The following is a 19,153-nucleotide window of genomic DNA, read 5'->3' on the forward strand; positions in this document are numbered from 1 at the left end:
TGAAAGGGGTTAGGTAGTGTCTCCAAAACAAGCTCTTTCAGTAAACATGAAGGGGAGTCACTTTAACAAGCGATTGTAGTTTCAAATTGCTTTTTTATGCACTTTAATATCTAAGTTTGATTCTAGCGGACTTCTACCTATCTCAAACACACAAAATGTGTCTTGCATATTTTGTTTCCTGAAGTTTGTGATGCATTTATTGCAGATTTTTGCGTTTTGGGGGGTACCAAGATAAAAAGTCAAACAAAATGGGGATCGTGAGGCTGGAACATAGCAAAACCAATTTGCTTGAGGTTGACAGATAATATGTAGAAAAATAAAACATAAAAACAGCTGCATTTGTATCATTTTGACTAGGTGACATCCAGTTTGTCAGCCATGACTGGATTATTCATTGGCCGTATTTCTGTAGCTGAAATATTTTTGACTGTGGCATTAGACAAAATTCAACTTCCAACATACACAGAGTTCAGTTGCATTGTTTTGGGTTTGCAGCTGTACCTGGGATTCAGTGAAGAAGAGGTCAACATGAAGATCAAACTCGTCGACAACCTCAAGACAGCGCTGAGGACACAGCCGATGAGGTAAAGGGGAGACAACCCTTCCACAGGGAATCTCAGATTGAATACGTCCCAAGCATTGCATGCCTGTTGTAAATGTCAATAATCCCCACATGGGTACAATGTGTGAAGCCCATTTCTGGTGTCCCCTGCCGTGATGTTACTGGAATATTGCTAAAAGCAGCGTAAAACCAAACTCAGCCAGTCAGTCAGTGTAAATGGCAGTAACTGAATTGGGTGGTCAGATTCTGTGATACGGTTGATTGACAGCCATGTTACGCTGACAGCCAGATTGCTCATGTGATCTCTGTGATCGCTGGTTTGTCTTGTACAGATTCAAGTATTTACAGGATGCTCTGATACGACTGGAACGTGGCTGAGTGCAGTGTTACACAATAAACACATAATACATACATGTCATGACGTCTGCTCTGCAGAAAAGTACTGACACTGAAATATAGAGATGTCATTGTCACTGTGGAACATCCGTTGTAAAAGTGATCTGGCCCCAAGTTCATGAAACAAACTTGAAGGTCACATGCAACCAAAACAGCAAGCATAATTAAAACACAATTATCACTTATTCATGGCATAAAATATACATTGCTGATTATGAAAAAATAAGTAAACAAAATTATGTTTTGACTTAGTTAGAGTTTTTACTCAAATTTGAGAATACGCAAGAAAATGCATTTCCCAGAATGAAATGTGCGAATCAAATATTAAACTCAAACTTAGTGTACAAGTTAAGTTTGGTGGATAGATTACTTCAGTTATTTGGGCTGTTTAATTTTTAAAAATTAGCTGTTTCAAATTGTCAAAATTAGTTTGAAATTTGAATGAAAACTTAAGTTAGTTTTGAGAAATCTGGGCCTGGATTAATTCAGTAGTTTTATGTTTCCAGAAGATATTTCTTTAGTTAAGAAACAAGATACAGATTAATGATTAATGATTTGCATGCTCCTGCTCCAGGTTCGTGGTGCGGTTTATTGAGAAGAACGGTCTGCAGAGCCTGCTGAACTACCTGTGTAAGATGGACTACCAGAGCTCGGAGAGTCATATCCACACCTCCATCATCGGCTGCATCAAAGCTCTTATGAACAACTCGGTCAGTTGAACACCAAGCCTTTTGAAAACTACCTTTTCCCTGTCTTACTGTTCAACATCTCAATAAATTTGGTACCTTATTCACCTAGATTTATATTTCTCTGGGGATCTTTTAGAATTTAGAAAAATGGCATCATATACCATTAGGTCAATCTTCCTAGGGGATCTTTTCAGTTCAGGGACTTAGCTCTATTAGTTGTATACTCCCTTAAAGTTTTTTATGTACACCAACTTGGCAACTCATGTCATAAGGCTTATATTCTCAAGAAGGACCTTGTATGCACCAACATACCCATACCATTAAGCATATATGCCATGCTTGATCCTGATATTCCTAACTTGGTACCACATGCCATTGGGCTTATGTTCCCTGTTTAATCCTCATATCCACCAATTAGGTCTGTATACCATAAGGCTTATATTCCATAGAGATTTTAATGTCCTCATGTGCCATGGATCTGTTAACCTTGGGAGATCCTCACATCTGACTTGGGGGCGGTGGGGTAGACTAATGGTTAAAGCTTTGGCTTGTCACGCTGAAGACCCGGGTTCGATTCCCCACATGGGCACAATGTGTGAAGCCCATTTGTGGTGTCCCCCTGCTGTGATATTGCTTGAATATTGCTAAAAGCGGCGTAAAATCAAAACTCACTCACTCACTCACTCACATCTGACTTGTATGCCCAGAATTGAATTTCATATTTCCAGAGATCAGGATAATACATTTTACTTGAATTAATGTTTAGGTACCTGGTACTTAAAGAAACATGACAATTACCTACAATGAGATGCTATAATGATAATTGTTTAAGTTATATGTGGCAGTGCATTGATACCAATGTCCTTTGTATTGCAGCAAGGGAGGTCCCATGTGTTAGCTCACCCGAATGGGATCAACATTATTGCTCAAAGTTTAAGTGTGGAGAACATCAAGACCAAGACAGCTGTGTTGGAGATTCTCGGTGCTGTGTGTCTGGTTCCAGGCGGACATCGCAAAGTCCTCAATGCCATGCTGCACTTCCAGAAACATGCAGGGGAGAGAACTAGGTTTCAGGTGAGTGCAAGCAGCTAACAGAAGGTAATGATTGGTCATTATGATTTTACATTTGTAAACCAGAAGTAAAATTAAATGTTTTATTGCTAAGCTGATAGAAGATATTCAGATTACCATGCTGTTTTTGCTTATAATTTTACTTGGATTTTTGCACAATTAATTTTATTAGCTCTAAAGGGAGACAATTTAACTAAATGGTCTTTCTTTTTTTCAGAAAATATGTTGTTTCTTTTCCGGAACAAAGTTAAATTGAACAATATTTTTTCAGACCTTGATCTGTGACCTTGACCGAAGTACAGGCAAACACAGAGATGAGGTTTGCCTGAAGACTGCTATTATGTCTTTCATCAATGCAGCAATCAACTATGGCCCAGGACAGGTAGAGTCAGTGCAAGATGGAAGAATGTTTTAAGCAGCATCAGCAGTTTTGCAGCTACTCATGGCTATATGAAATAGGATAAATGTCATAGGTTATTTTAAACAGTACTATCTACAGAGAGTCAAATGCATATTTGTTTGATACAAGTGCATAGTTATTCACTTTATAGTCTTGTTTATGTCATATATACTGAAGGATAAAAATAAGAGAACATACTTGCTTGCTTCTATGTTTCATTAAGAACACTTTATATCAACCTGACAAAGAAAAGAGTGATTTGCAAATTGATATGTCAGTTGTTAATTAACACTTAATTAACAATTAAATTCATTGACTGCAAGTTGCTACTACTGTGAATGAGAAAAAATAATTTGCAATAATGTTTTCAAATCTGAATTGTTCTTTTATAGGACCGACTTGAATTTCGACTGCATCTCCGCTATGAGCTGCTCATGCTGGGAATACAGCCAGTCATTGACAAGCTTCGATCTCTAGATAACAGCACATTAGATAGGTAAGTGAACAGGTTTTAATAGCAGGCCTCTCAGCCCAGAGATTTAAGGTGGCACATTTTATAGAGTTGCATCCCTCAAATGTAGCAGGATCTGCTAATCCTAAAATCAAAAGCTGTGTTTGTCTTAGGATTCAATCTTGATCTGCCAGGGACATGGTTGTCCCAGTGTGTAAGGCATGCAATTTCTCTGCGATGAGTATTGTCCCTTTCCCATCCCTGGATCAGCAGGATAATAATAATAATAATAATAATAATAATAATAATAATAGTGCATTTATATAGCGCTATTTCCAAACATAAGGATGCTCAAAGCGCCCAAACATGGTTTGATATTAACAGTCAGGGAAAGCTTGGCGGAAGAGGAAAGTTTTTAGTAAGGATTTAAAGGATGACAACGTTTGAGAGTCTTTGAGTTCTTGGGGCAGATTATTCCACTCAGTTGCTGCGGCATATGCAAATGATCTGTGACCGTAGCGGACAGTGTTTGTATTTGGGACAACAAGGATGTGGGTTTGAATAACAGATTTGCCCATATGTCCTTGGTTTGTCGATACCATGCCATGCTTGTTAGTGTCAAAGTGGGAATTGTTGTGTTTTGCTTTGGTCTGTGGCCCACATTAATACGACAAGCAGTGATAAGACTTAAATACTGTTAACAGCGATGCTGCTGCCAATACTAACAAGAAATCTACCAATCTAGAAATCTCCCGGCTATCAAACACTGGCAATGCTTATGTCTTCTCAAAAGGTGAAGTTTGTTTTGAAACTGGATTGGGTTTTTTCTTAAAATGATCTAATCACAGAAATAATGCACAATTTTCTTCATAACATATATGAATTTGTCACATTTGACATTCTAATTACACAAAAATTCTTTTCAATAAAATTCCTGTATTTTTCAGACATTTAGACTTTTTTGAGATGGTCCGCACAGAGGATGAAAAGGAATTAACGAAAAGATTTGAAGGGGTAAGTTTTCAATGTCATGTACAGCACATTTTTATCAAAATCGTATTATTAAAATACCAAAGAGTTATATTATAACTATATATATTATATAAAGACATATGATAACAATGGCATTCTATTATTCTATTGTTGAGTCATATTCCAATGACATGTAGTAAAATTCCTGCAAAAGCTCTACCTCTTTTACATCTTTGCTGTAAGCCTGTATGTTGGTTGTGATCAAACTACAAAAATCTTTATGTTTTAAACAGTGGCTTTCTTCACTGTCTGCTAATCAGTCTTTCAATACCCAAAGCTCTTGCCCATATGTAAAGAAAACTTCACATCTGTCTATGTGTACTAGTACATTCCAGTCATCTATTTTATTTGCTGCCCTAAGTGTTGTGTCAGTGAAATGCTGTCCTTGTGTTCCAGGTTCATGTTGATACAAAAAGTGCCTCAACAATGTTCGAGGTGTTGAGGAAGAAGCTGACGATGTCCGTGGCGTACTCCAACCTCCAGTCTATCCTACACCACCTTCTGCTTCTGCCATGTAAGTATCTCCTTCTTCATCAGAGAAGGCTCTCAGAGCTTGCCTGAAATAAGGCCAAATGGCTACCAGAATGCATGGTGACCCATGTCTAAAATCACTTTGTAGAGTTGCCTCCCTTACCTAGCAGGATCTGCCCACCACTTTTTCAAGTTGTATTTTCACCCTGATTATGGTCCTTGCAAGGTCTGTTCCTATATATATGTTAATTATTATCAGAAAAGACAGAAGTTGACCATCCAGGGTCATATTGGTGAGTTAAGCTCCAGAGTCTGCTATTGTGGGCTCACTTGACCACTGGTTTGAAGGGTTGCCTCCCTTATCTGTCATGGTTTCACTCCATACCTGTCAACTCTCACGCATTTGGCGTGAGTCTCACGCTTTATTGACAAATGTCACGCTCTCACGCCTCCAAATAATAATCTCACGCATATCTGGTAGCCAAAAATAATTTCAAAATTAATACGCATTTTCGTTCGTTTTTGCGTAAAGTTGAACATTGAAAGAACGCCTGAATGAACGAAGTACTAAAACGAATGCGAATGATTCGGCTTATTATTATTTATTAGCATGCATCTTTTAGTGTCAAAATAATGCCACCAGAAGGCTCCAAATGCCCTGAAAATCACTAAACTTCATTTCGGGAGGGGCTGGGCTTCCAGAGACCCCCACCAGGGCATTGCCCTAGACATGACCCCAGCTGGACCCCGGCTTATTTTTTTCAGTCTCACTCCAAACCATCTTTAGGGGTTGACAGCTCTGTCACTCTGATTATGATCCTTGCAAAGTCTGTTCATAAATCATGTTAATCATGTAGATGGGAAGCACGATGTGACGTCTGTGTGGGTGCTCATCGACAAGATCGTGCAGCAGGTGGTTCTCCAGAAGAACAACCAGGACCCAGATGCAGCTCCTCTTGAGATCAATGTCAAGCAAGTTGTCATGCAGTGAGTAACCATTGGTCTTTTAGTAAGATTCCAGTGATTAATGTTCATTCTTCAGGACAGGATTTTCCTCAGATATATAGTTGTTAAAAACTGAGAAAAATGTTTAACTTGTCCTTAAGATACTGTCAGGCATGAAAGTAATATATTTGAATTGATTGTACACAGACAAAAGCTATAACATAATCCTGGCTATTCTGTACCTGTTGTTAACTGGTGATTACAGGCCCTAAAACCTTACATGATGCAAAGAGTTTGAGATTTGTCAGTATGTGAATCCGATCAGTTGAGAGTTCACATACACATTTGCCTTAAACAGTTTGTTTAAAAATCTTTAAAAAGTATATATTTCCTCCTTTTTCAGATGGATAAAGTTTAATAAGTAATCTATTGTGGCCATAGGAAGGAATATACTAAATATTGAAACAAGGACAATGAACGTCCCATGAAGTGGCCAACATTTATTAACAACAACAGTATTAAGACATACCCAAAGTATTTCAAATTTTATTCCATTTTTACAAGAGACAGAAAATATCCCATGTTCATGTTGTACTTTCTGTAACAGACTGGCCAGTGAGAATGATGTGAAGACTTTCCAGCAGAAGCTCCGTGAGATGGAGAAGTCAACCGATGAGCTCAACGCCAAACTTGCCAAGAAGGAGAGAGAATGTGAAGTCCGGCTGCAGGAGAAGGTATGGGGCAAGACCACAGACCACAGATGGCAACAGTTACAATGACAATTAGGACATTATAGCTCATCAAGGCTGACATTTTGACTAAAGTTACTATGAGAGTAAGTTGTTATGTTGGTGACTCATCCTCAATCAATCAGTTATTGCAATTAGTTCTGATAAAATGCTTTCAGATGATTTTACTAAGCGATATTTATTGCAAGTACTCTTATATTACTTTGGAACTTGAAACACCACCTTCTTCTGTTTTTTTTTAAAGAAACAGTTACAAAATGAATTTTACAAATGTGTAGAGCCTGACCATGTGTTTCACTTAATTCTAGTCCTTGCCACTTGAAAATATATGATGAAATATTGGGACTGACCAATGTTGTGTTGGTGCAGGAGGAGCTGATCACCACCATGAACAAAATGAAGACCAAGCTGGAGAAGGAGGTGGCCAACCACGCCGAGACCAGGCAGCAGCTGGACGATCTGCTGTCTTCCTTGGAGGAGGCCAAAACACAGGTACAGGGGGGGACAGGTGTGAGTGGGAAACACAAGGACAAGGGGAGGGGGACAGGTATGAATGGGAAACAGGTACAAGAGGGAGCACAGGTGTGAGTGGCAAACACAGGTACAAAAGGGGAGGGGGACAGGTATGAATGGGAAACAGGCACAAGGGGGTCACAGGTGTGAGTGGGAAACACAAGTACAAAAAGGTGGGGGGATAGGTATGAGTGGCAAACACAGGTACAAGGGGGAGCAGGGTATGAGTGGGAAGGTGTGAGTGGCAAACACAGGTACAAGGGGGGGGTGGTCAGGGGGACAGGTATGAATGGGAAACAGGTACAAGGGGGTAGGGGTCACAGGTGTGAGTGGGAAACACACAAGGTACAAAGGGGGTGGTATGAGTGGGATAGGTATGAATGGGAAACAGGCACAAAGGGGGTCACAGGTGTGAGTGGGAAACACAAGTACAAAAGGGGTGGGGATACAGGTATAGGTGTGAAACAGGTACAAACACAGGTACAAGGGGAGGGGTACAGGTATGAGTGGGAAACAGGTACAAGGGGTGCACAGGTGTGAGTGGGAAACACAAGTACAAGGGGAGAGGTACAGGTATAAGTTGGAAACACAGGTACAAGTGGGCACAGGTATGAATGGAAAACACAGGTACATGGGGGCACAGGATGAGATGGAAACAGGTTCAAAATTGGACTTGAGGTACAAGATGGCCCCATATAGAGAAGGGGGGGGGTCGGGATCGGATCACAAATATGGGGGAGACTTGAAGTATGAGGGTGAAACAGGTACAAGGTGGACTAGAGGGGGATCACAGGTACAATGTTGATGGCAGAAAGTTGCAGCGTACACACATATAAACGGTTACAAAGAAAGGCCCAGCTGCAAAACCTTTAAATCACCTGAAAAGGTAGAAAATATGAGTTAAGGAATCACAACAAATATAACAGATACAATAAACTCTTATATTCTGAGTAACTGTTATTTTAAGAATGACACCAGTGTATGGAATGTTCTTCAGCTGGAGACAGAGCGTGGGGAGAAGCAGAAACTACAACATCTAGTGAAGACGGGCAGCCTCCCTGATGATGCCAAAGTGGGCCTGTCATCTGCCACCACTACATATATAGCACCCTTAGGAAAGATGAAATCAGCTCCAGCACCACCCCCTCCCCCACCTCCACCCCCTCCAGGGTCAGCTCCTCCTCCACCCCCACCAGCTCCAGGACAACCAGGTATAGTATTCGCCTGACGAGGATGCAAGAAGTAGCCCTGAAACCTACAGTAAAACATGTCTTCATGTTCTATCAAAGTTGCTATCAAAGACTTGCTTGGTACTGTTATAGTATATACAGTCATCTCTCACCAGAATGCTGGTCTTGGGGTCCATGGATGACTCCCTGTATTATAATAATATAGAGGGGCGGTGGGGTAGCCTAGTGGTTAAAGCGTTGGCTCGTCACGCCAAAGACCCGGGTTCGATTCCCAACATGGGTACAATGTGTGAAGCCCATTTCTGGTGTCCCCCGCCATGATGTTGTTGGAATATTGCTAAAAGAGACGTAAAACCAAACTCAGTCAGTCAGTATAATAATATGGAATAGCATCCAAGTATTATCATATTTTAACTGCAGAAATGGGCTTCACCCAACATTTGGAAGTAAGCAGGCTACATACATGTTTTATGTTTCTTCCAGGTTTAGCTAACCATTTTTCACCTGGCTTGGCAAAGAGGAAGAATGCGCCCAAACCTGGAAACCCCCTCAAATCTTTCAACTGGACAAAACTACCAGATGTAAGGGAGATGATTAGAACTGCTTCTTAGACCACATCAACCAACAAACCATTCTCCTTTCTTTCTATGTTTGATAGAATACATGAACTCTAGTGTATATTCCCTTACACCTCCATGTCACTATTGGAAATTCTAAGATGCCTAGTGGTTAGAACAATCGAAAAAAAACCACGTTATCAGACAATAAAGGTATAGTTTTTTGATGACGTAACAATTGAATGACGTTATCCTTTCACTCCGCCATTCTAGTGTGCCCCCTCGTAATCGAATCATTTTACATTACGTCACAATGTAAGCGACGTCACGATGCATGTCAGTTGTCATCGCCTCGTACGGCCTCCTACAGTAAACTACACCGTTGCATCCAGTTTCTTGGTTCGCTGTTGCTTCACGCAGCTAACATCACTGGTGGAAACATTACGTTTATGTTTTACGACGGTTAAAATGTGCCATTTCGACTCACAAGTTTTCAGTGACACGGTAACGCTCAGTAATGTTTACATTCCCACAATGCAATTGTGGAATGTCGCTGACTACTCAACTTCCTCTGGATGTACTGATCTAAACTTTACGCTGGTAGTAGAAATGCAATGTTCATATTGCCCCATATGGTTTACGTTAATGACAGATGTAATTAAAATAATTCAGAGAAGATATTTAATCCGAACGTAAACCGCCATCAAACTGTTATCATTTGTTTTTTTCTGGTAACGCTCGTCTTAACGTAGGGGGCAGACACATCAATAGAACAGCCAGTTAGCCCTGTGCAAGGATTCTTAATTTAGGTCACCGACACCGTCGTTTGTTTTCTGCCTTAAATTAATCGTAATTATCTTTAGAAAGTATTAAATTTGGCATCTTAGAAAACTTCTCCTGAACTATTATAGAAAGAAAGCACGAGGACGCAAGCGCCCTCGCTTTTAACTATAATAGTTCAGGGCAAAAGTGTGTTTTATCACACTATACATGGTGGTAGAGCGAAGTGTATTTCTTAAATATTGCCCTAAACATACATAGTCATTGCCTGAAAACACCACCGTTTTTTCCCTACAGATCATTGCGTACATTGTCTGTACAATATTGAACAAACTTTATGAATAACAAAGTCTTTATTTCGTGAGAGACATGGCAATTCATACGATCTTGTTATCCATAGAGTTTGTTCAATATTGTACATCACAACATCTAAAATGCCACTCAAACAAATTGTCTGTACAGATTATACCACAACGGTGGGTGGATCAGAGGAATCCAAATGATATTGAGAAGTCTTGACTTAGTAGTTTAACTTTAAGAAGGGTAACTAATGTAATTGGCTTAACATTGGCATTATTGCATTTAATTCCAAATGAATGTGAAAAGAAGTTGAGCCTTGCCCACTAATTTCGACTATGTCCATGACAGAATGTCAGGGAAGTTTAAACATAGCCTAAGGAATTTTCTTCCTGCTTACCCATATCATCATGAACAGAACACTTTTACTTGCACCTGCACATTTAGGATCGTCCAAACCATCTTTCTGCCAAAGTATTTTCAGAGGGGAGTAAGTGGGAAACTAATGGATTGTATTGCATTTCAGAATAAGATTGCAGGAACAGTGTGGAAGGATCTCGATGATACTAAGGTAAATTCACTCTTATTACAAGGTATTTTGTAGTTTAAAGGTATTTTCTATGTAGTCATATGAAAGTCAGTTTTGATATTGCAGCAACAAATAAGATGCAAGGCTTAATATTATTTGTTCATTATGAAGGATCTGGTGGTCTTTGATGCTGAAACTTGCTCAGTATTATTGCATCCCTTAGCTGCCTGGGTTTGTTTATTTTGGGTTTGAATCCCAGAGGGTAGCCAAGTGGTTAGGCATTTGCTCCTCAAGCTGATGACATGGGTTTGAATCCCAGAGGGTAGCCAAGTGGTTAGGCATTTGCTCCTCAAGCTGATGACATGTGTTTGAATCCCAGAGGGTAGCCAAGTGGTTAGGCATTTGCTCCTCAAGCTGATGACATGGGTTTGATTCCCAACATGGTTACAAGTTTTTTTCTGATGTCAGGATATTGCTGAAATATTGCTAAAAACTGTGTAAAATCATAGTTACCTGTTTTAGGGAGCAAATCGCAGTGAAGCAGGTTGTAGATGTTGAAAACTGTTGTTAAACCAATGAGCAGTGGTACTTTTCATTTAAACCACCTCCTCTCTCTCATTGTTGCAGCTATACAGCATGCTAGATCTCACAGACTTCGAGAAGACCTTCTCCGCCTACCAGCATCACCGCGGTGATGGGGAGGAGGACACGAAGAACGTGAAACCCAAGGTCAAAGAGCTGACGGTGATTGATGGGAGGCGGGCCCAGAACTGTACTATCCTCCTGTCAAAGATCAAACTCAGCAACGAGGAGCTACGTCGGGCCATCATGAATGTCGACTCCAGTGAAGATCTCCCTAAAGACATGGTGGAACAGGTAGGATTCTTTCACGTCTCATGCTATCACTTTCTCATCTCATGCTATTCTTTCTCATCTCATCCTATACTTTCTCATCTCATACTATAACTTTCTCATCTCATACTAATACTTTCTCCTCTCATGCTAACCTTGGTTGTCTCATGCTATAGTTCTCTCATCATGTGTCATCCCTGTCTCGTTTGATGTTATTATTTAACTTCTTCACTCTGTAAATTGGAATAGTGCTGAGTGCGGCGTAAAACTAAATTCACTCACTCACTCACAATGTCCCTTCTCAACCAGCGTAAAGATCAGCTTGAATGTTTGATGAATATTCCATCTGAGATGTGGAATAAAAGACAACCCTTGTGTGGCTGTCACCATCATGCAAGATCAGATTTAAATGTTTGAGACAATTCTGTAGGAGGTGACAAATAACATAAACCACTGTACAGTATTAGGTTCACCCACAAGAACTGTCATAATAATCGATGGCAGTGAATGAGGATGTCATTGGAAAATCTGACTGGGAACCTTTTACTGGGTATATGGACTTATTAGTCTGTAGTTGATCTTCTCTTTCAAATAAACATACCGTAGTTTCATAACAATATCATAAACGCTACAAACAGAGTCCATTACCATTAGGGGTGACATTACACTCTTTCCATGATTCGGTACGTATTGTTGTACAAGGCCTTCAGTTTGGTCTGTTTCGGTTCGGTATATGAGATATGATCACAATGCAGAAAATGACAAGAGCCAAACCTTACAGATTTTGACCAAATGGTTCGATTTGTAGACATTTTAGAAAAGGTTTAACAAGATCAATAACATGACGGTACGAAAAAACCAAAAATACCGAATCTTTGGATTGCATTACTGTACACCGAACAGAAGGCAAAATACCACGGTTCTACTAATACCGCGGTCTATCGTTTCACCCCTAATTACCATTAATTAAGATTTCCAGGATATTTAGGTAACATGCTGCAGTTGATGTCACTATGAGCTTTGTTAGACATTTATTGGTTTTGAATGTATTTGGATGGGCACCATGTTGCAGCTTCTCAAGTTTATACCAACTACCGAGGAGTCCCAGCTTCTGAGTGAACTGAGTCATGACCTGGAGCACATGGCCCGCGCTGACCGCTTCCTGTATGAGATGAGCAGGTACTGTACACATCTGTCAGACACTGTCCGTAGAATAGCATTCCTGGGGTAGTTCAGGGCAGAATCAGTTGATTTAGCAGACTAATGACTGTCGGATGATTCCAGTATGTCTGATATTGTAGACTCTACTGTTTTATGTCTTGTGAGGATGTCTACATCGTTCGTATTTACTTTCCAGAATTGTGCATTATGAACAAAGATTGAAAGCCCTCTACTTCAAAAGAAATTCCAAGACAGACGAGGAGATTGTAAAAATAAAGTAGAAGGTGAGTGTTTGCAAGTCCAAGTAGTTGAGAGATATACTGAGATGCATTTTTACTGAGATGCTCTGGAATATGAAGTAGCACACATGAACTGCTAGTCGCTGGTGTGCAACATGAATTCCTGACTCTGAGGGTGTGGTTCCGATTCCCAGATGGGACTCAACCCAATAAAAGTACTAGAATCTGTACTTTACTGAGAAAGTGTAGTCCCAAACTTAACATCTGTTCCAAATGTAATGTTGTCTGAAGTTGACCCTATTATCTTACTTGCAGCTGTGTTTGAAGCTTCTAAGCAAGTGCTACGTAGCCGGAAGCTAAAGAAGCTCTTAGAGCTGGTGCTGGCGTTCGGCAACTACATGAATCGGGGACAGAGGGGGAACGCATCTGGCTTCAGGATGACCAGTCTCAATAAGATCATCGACACCAAGTCCTCCATCAATAAGAATGTAACACTCCTTCACTATCTGGTCGAGGTTCTTGAGAAGAAGGTAGGTCCCACTGGTAGTGATGGTGATAAATTTGGGTTTGCTTGTGTGAGGGAGTGAGTTTATTAACTGCTTTAACCGCTAGGCTAACCCACTGCCCCTACTGATATGGAACAGACAAACCATAACCAGGGTGAATCTGGGATTCAAACCAATGACTGGCAGTTCCTTTTATTTTGGGAAAGTCATTCTGTAAAACTAGTGGCCTCCCTTGGAGCAATGGGTTACCAATGGCAATGCTTTAACCACTAGGAATGCTTTAACCACTAGGAATGCTTTAACCACTAGGAATGCTTTAATCACTAGGAATGCTTTAACCACTAGGAATGCTTTAACCACTAGCAATGCTTTAACCACTAGCGATGCTTTAACCACTAGCAACGCTTTAACCACTGGGAATGCTTTAACCACTGGGAATGTTTTAACCACTAGGAATGCTTTAACCACTAGGAATGCTTTAATCACTAGGATGGTTTGCATGAAAATGATCTTTTATTATAAGACATATGGGTACCTAGAGAGGAAACTGTGATGTGATGTCATCTCATCTCGTGTGTCACCTATGACATTTGCCTACAAGGATCAATGACTCATTTGTCTGATTCAGGTCCTCACATTTTGTAGTATGACAACAGCATTGATTAAATGGCTTACTTAATAGAAGTTTTATTTTGTTTCCAGTTCCCCGATGTTTTGAAGATCGAGGGAGATTTGTCAAATGTCCGAGATGCCGCAAAGGTCAAGTAAGTATTAACTCAGGTTACTGATCTAGGAAACAATTATCTTCTGAGAATAAATGTTATTGCTCCATACTATGTCATCAGTATTTGATGTTGTCTTATGATTTGAATCTAAGTGTTTTGCTAAATTTACAAAAGTATTGTGTCAGAATTGGTAATATTGTCAGTGTACTAACCAACATCAATGTTACAGTTTTTCAGATCTGGACAAGGAAATAGCAGCACTCAAATCTGGACTTGCAAATATTGAGAAGGTAAGCGTTATATAAGTGAATATGGTCATTGTGCACAGAGGTGATAAAATAACTTGTTTGTTTTTTAACACTGCACTCAGCAGTATTTCAGCATTATTATGGCTGTCTACATACATGCAAGGCTGGACCAGGCAACCCAGTGCCTGACATCGTGAGCATCAGTGCAATTAAAATACGTTCGTGGATCAAACAATAATTAAGAGGCTAATGAGTGACTATTGTACTCAAAGAAAGAAGTTAATTATTAAGCAATTAATTAATTTTCACCATTGATTTGCTCTTACATTTGACATTACCCTTCTAGGAGATGGAGTTTTTCCGGAACCAGTCTTACAATAGTCAGGACAGGTTTGTGTCTGTGATGGGAGACTTCTGTACCATCGCAGCCTACAACTTCTCTGAGGTGGAGGACTCTTACACTGACATGAAGACAAAGGTGAGCTACAGAACCAAGATCCCAGATGACCCAAATTATAAAAAAGCCATACTCATGATCATGAGTTTTCCTCAAATTCAGTGTCCATGATCTCTATGACCAATGGGTTGTCTTCCTTAGCTGTGCCAGGATGTGCTAATTGTAGGTTCAGGGTCATCAATAGTGTGTCAGCACTTGAGTGAGAAATAGATATTAAATGAGTGTGATTCAGATACTATTATCTTATGAGTTGGGGGCGGTGGGGTAGCCTAATGGTTAAAGCATCCGCTAGTCACACCGAAAAGAGTGAGTGAGTGAGTATGGTTTGTATGCCGCTTTTAGCAATATTCCAGCAATATCACGGCGGGGATCACGTGACACCAGAAGTCACGCTGAAGACCAGGGTTCGATTCTCCACATGGGTACAATGTGTGAAGCCCATTTCTGGTGTCCCCAGCTGTGATATTGCTGGAATATTGTTAAAAGCAGTGTAAAACCATACTCACTCACTCACTCACTCACAATCTTATGCGTTGTGAAAGTGAAACATTATCACAGTTGTTTTTATAAATTTAACCTATTTAAGAACTAGTCATTTACTATGTGGGATGGCTGAAAATAAAAAATAGTTTCGAGTATTTGGGGTGGGGGGAGGATGGTTACTATGCAAAATTGTTATGTTGGCTGGGTGGTTGTCAGGAAAATATGAAACACCAAGCCAACAGGTCCACCAAGGCCAGCAGTGACTAGTTTCTGATTAAGGTTAGGATGATAATGCAAACTACAACAAAGAAGTGTGTGTGTTTCAGTATGAGATGACTCTGAAGACTTACGCTGAGGAGAACAAGGTACAACCAGACGAATTCTTCGGGACATTTGATCTGTTCATGACCACCTTTACCGATGCCCGTCTGGAGAATGAGAAGATGAGGAAACAGAAGGAGGAGGAGGAGAAGAGGGCCAAAATTGAGGATCAGGTAATAGCCAGGTGCAAGTGCGATATAATGAAGCCATGCTACATTTCTGGAAACAGTTTAGATTTTAACTCTGGGGTTGGGGTTGGGTAGATATTGTGAAATATGACCTCCGGGAAGGGTTTTGGGTACAGGTGAGTTATAACATTCGTGGAGGAGTAGGATACACATTGTGAACCTTAGTGTTAGTGTTAGTGTTAGTGTTAGTGTTAGTGTTAGTGTGTGTGTGTGTGTGTGTGTGTGTGTGTGATATGACATCATGATGATGATGATGGTAGTGGTGATTCTGATGATGATGATGATTGTGGTGATGATGATTGTGGTGAGGGTGATGATGATTGTGGTGAGGGTGATGATGATTGTGGTGATGATGATGATGATGATTGTGGTGAGGGTGATGATGATGATGATGATGATTGTGTGAGGGTGATGATGATTGTGGTGAGGGTGGTGATGATTGTGGTGAGGGTGGTGATGATGATTGTGGTGAGGATGATGATGATTGTGATGATGATGGTGGTGAGGGTGGTGATGATGATTGTGGTGAGGATGATGATGATTGTGATGATGATGGTGGTGAGGGTGGTGATGATGATTGTGGTGAGGGTGTTGATGATTGTGGTGAGGGTGTTGATGATTGTGGTGAGGGTGGTGATGATTGTGGTGAGGGTGATGAGGGTGATGGTGGTGAGGGTGATGATGATGATTGTGGTGAGTTTTCCTTATCCTGACTCATGCTCTTTTGCTTGTCTTCTTCTTCTTGCTAAACATAGTGGAACACTTGTATCTCCTTATTTGAAGCCCCTTCAAAATAAAATCACTAATTGGTACTCACCACGAAGTTGCTCCCTTTGTCTCCCCTGGCGGAAAGGTGTCGCCACCCTCTGGCCATGTGCTTCACTCTCCTTCTTCTTCCCAGTGAGCAGGATGTGAGAGCCTTGTGTCTCCTTACACACCATATCCTTTGATAATCTCTTAGTTTTACCTCCTCATAGGTTACTATAGAGGTATAGCTAGTATCCTTTACTATTTGTATTGATTAATTATCGATTTCTACTGTTTATTCACGGTATTCGCGATTGTTCAGCTAGCTTTACGCTGATGAAAATCTGTACGATTTGTAGATTACGCTTTTCTGCCTCCCATCCACATGTAATATGCCCTAGTTGTTCTACTGCAGCGCTTAATTCACGCTGCAGTTACTGCATTAATTTATCTCATTCTGCATTTAATAAATATCATCTTTATGCCTTTAAGACGCATGCAGATAGATCACGCAAACAAGGGCAAAACATGGCAGAGAGTCCAGATATTCCATCCAGTCAGCTGCTAGCGATCGACCCTCTCCCGCCTGGTGTTCTGCTAGAGACCCCGCGGCAGAGGAACGTGGGACGAGTCCGCTACCTCGAAGAAACGACCGCCTCCCCAGACATCCCGCCATTGCAGACCAAGTCTAAGAGGGCCTCATCGCCGCCTCAACGCAGATTGAGGACACTCCAGGGCAGCGCAGACTTCCAAAGGGAAATTCACGAAGACAGCAAGAACTTTCAGCCGAGATCGCTCCAGCAGCAGAATTGGGCTCTCTACGATGATCAGCCGATAATCATCCCCGACTTTACGCAGAAGAAGCGACCGGTGTCAGCGACTGTGACTTCTGCAGAGATCACCATGCAGCCTGATGCTCTACACCGACGCCAGACGCCATTGATGTGAACCCCATCGCAGAAAAGACGCCGACGACTTCGGCCACAGATCATCCCAGAAGACATGATGCGCAGATTATGAACATCATGGAGGACCACTACAAACTGCGCAGCAGGGTCCGAAGCCTTCGCTGGCTCCAACGTGACAGCACCCCAGAGGCACCCCCGCCAACGTAGCAGCCAAGACGATGTCACCTTCGCTAAGGAAGTCCCGCGACCACCTTGACGGCGACCTAGATGTACAGCTCTTCGCTGGCGGCCTTCGCTAAGGCGGAGAGATCATCACCATCTTCGATTTCATCTCTAGATATGGACTCAGACCATCAGACATCACGGAGGCCTTCGCTGGGTCATCATATCATCGATCCCCGACCGACGCGAATGAAGCTTCGCTGGCATTCATTCGCTAAGGACATATGATTCCAGATCCTCATCATCTAGAAGAACATCGAGGGACTGCCAAGAGCTTCGCTGGCTATCAACATTCACCTCACAAGTCTCCGAAGATCATCCCATAGACGATCTCCACTTCGCTCATCACCAGGTCGATCACCCGCCAGATCTCCACATAGAGCGCGACAAGTCAACTAGATCGCCACAAACCTCATCAGATATACAGACAGCTACACGCAGTCCCGGCGAGCATCTACAATTTGTTAATGATGATGGTTTTGAGGATGATGGAGGAATCATATTTTCTGATGCAGAGATACGGTATTGATGGTCAATAACCTAGATCTCACATCACCATCTAAAAGTGGCAATACAGCTTAGACGATTTGATGAAGGAAGATGATCCAGATGCAATCACTCTACCCCGATCGACCTGGACATGCAGTGCCACAGAATCTAGATGCAGCTTTCCAGAAAGCTACGAAAAGTTCAGATACCACATCTGCCCAACTTTCGCCAAGAAGTTCTCCACGATAACATGGACTCCTTCTACAAGGCCCAGGACATCGATGAGAACTATAAGATCATCAGCGATGTAAAGAACAAGATTTACAAGATGGATGATCGCAAGTTGGCTCATATAGAAACCATGACGAGACGTGATGTTCTTTGGGTTAAATAGATCTAGGACGATCAATGAGACTCTTATTACTAGATTCCGGATTCCACGACGGAAGATGATAGAATGATTTATTCTGCCTTACTTATGCAAAAGAAAGATCAGCAGTTTTAACGGATCATCTTACATCTGTTTCAGCAGCACTGACCTTAGCTCGTCGTCCAAGGCCTCCTCGCCTCCTGTAATTGGGGAGAACTTTACAGCCCCACTTTATACAGCCCCGCGGTCGACAACATCCATCTTTGACGGAGAAATCGACAAAGTCGCCAAGGAAGTCTCTAAGGATTCCAGGGAAGTCCTTATGATTAGATCGATGGACACACTAGCCAGCGCCATTCGCCAGACTTCACAAAGATACTCAGGCAGATCTAAGTTCACGGGCCTACAAAGAGCAAGAGACAGGAAGATAGCCAGCTCTAGAGGTAAGATTCTTTCGTCACGCCCATATGGCAACTATAGAGGAGGATCAGGAAGAGGCAGGACACCCAGAGGTTCCCGCAATTATAGACGCTGAAACACAGGTTCGAACGACTGGAGTCTTCCACCCCAGCCGCTCCAGTACAGCCAGCTCAAGTGGGTGGACG

The 19,153-nt window shown here is 41.5% G+C and overlaps 1 protein-coding gene across 1 annotated transcript in view; it reads left to right on the top strand.

Annotated features, from left to right (window-relative positions):
• LOC124289437 (disheveled-associated activator of morphogenesis 2-like) overlaps nucleotides 1–19,153 on the top strand; it is a 128,418-nt gene that overhangs the window by 96,847 nt on the left and 12,418 nt on the right. Inside the window, 22 exon segments of the mRNA XM_046726053.1 lie at nucleotides 496–584; nucleotides 1,533–1,668; nucleotides 2,524–2,721; nucleotides 2,990–3,100; nucleotides 3,511–3,614; nucleotides 4,517–4,583; nucleotides 4,998–5,115; nucleotides 5,930–6,059; nucleotides 6,625–6,751; nucleotides 7,136–7,258; nucleotides 8,277–8,490; nucleotides 8,953–9,050; nucleotides 10,630–10,674; nucleotides 11,260–11,508; nucleotides 12,557–12,663; nucleotides 12,842–12,879; nucleotides 12,882–12,929; nucleotides 13,200–13,414; nucleotides 14,093–14,154; nucleotides 14,345–14,405; nucleotides 14,710–14,841; nucleotides 15,630–15,797. Of these exon segments, the coding sequence (XP_046582009.1) occupies nucleotides 496–584; nucleotides 1,533–1,668; nucleotides 2,524–2,721; nucleotides 2,990–3,100; nucleotides 3,511–3,614; nucleotides 4,517–4,583; nucleotides 4,998–5,115; nucleotides 5,930–6,059; nucleotides 6,625–6,751; nucleotides 7,136–7,258; nucleotides 8,277–8,490; nucleotides 8,953–9,050; nucleotides 10,630–10,674; nucleotides 11,260–11,508; nucleotides 12,557–12,663; nucleotides 12,842–12,879; nucleotides 12,882–12,929; nucleotides 13,200–13,414; nucleotides 14,093–14,154; nucleotides 14,345–14,405; nucleotides 14,710–14,841; nucleotides 15,630–15,797 (2,640 nt within the window).

This window comes from Haliotis rubra, unplaced genomic scaffold, assembly GCF_003918875.1.
Source record: "Haliotis rubra isolate DU_JTF1 unplaced genomic scaffold, ASM391887v1 Scf441, whole genome shotgun sequence".
NCBI lineage: Eukaryota > Metazoa > Mollusca > Gastropoda > Lepetellida > Haliotidae > Haliotis > Haliotis rubra.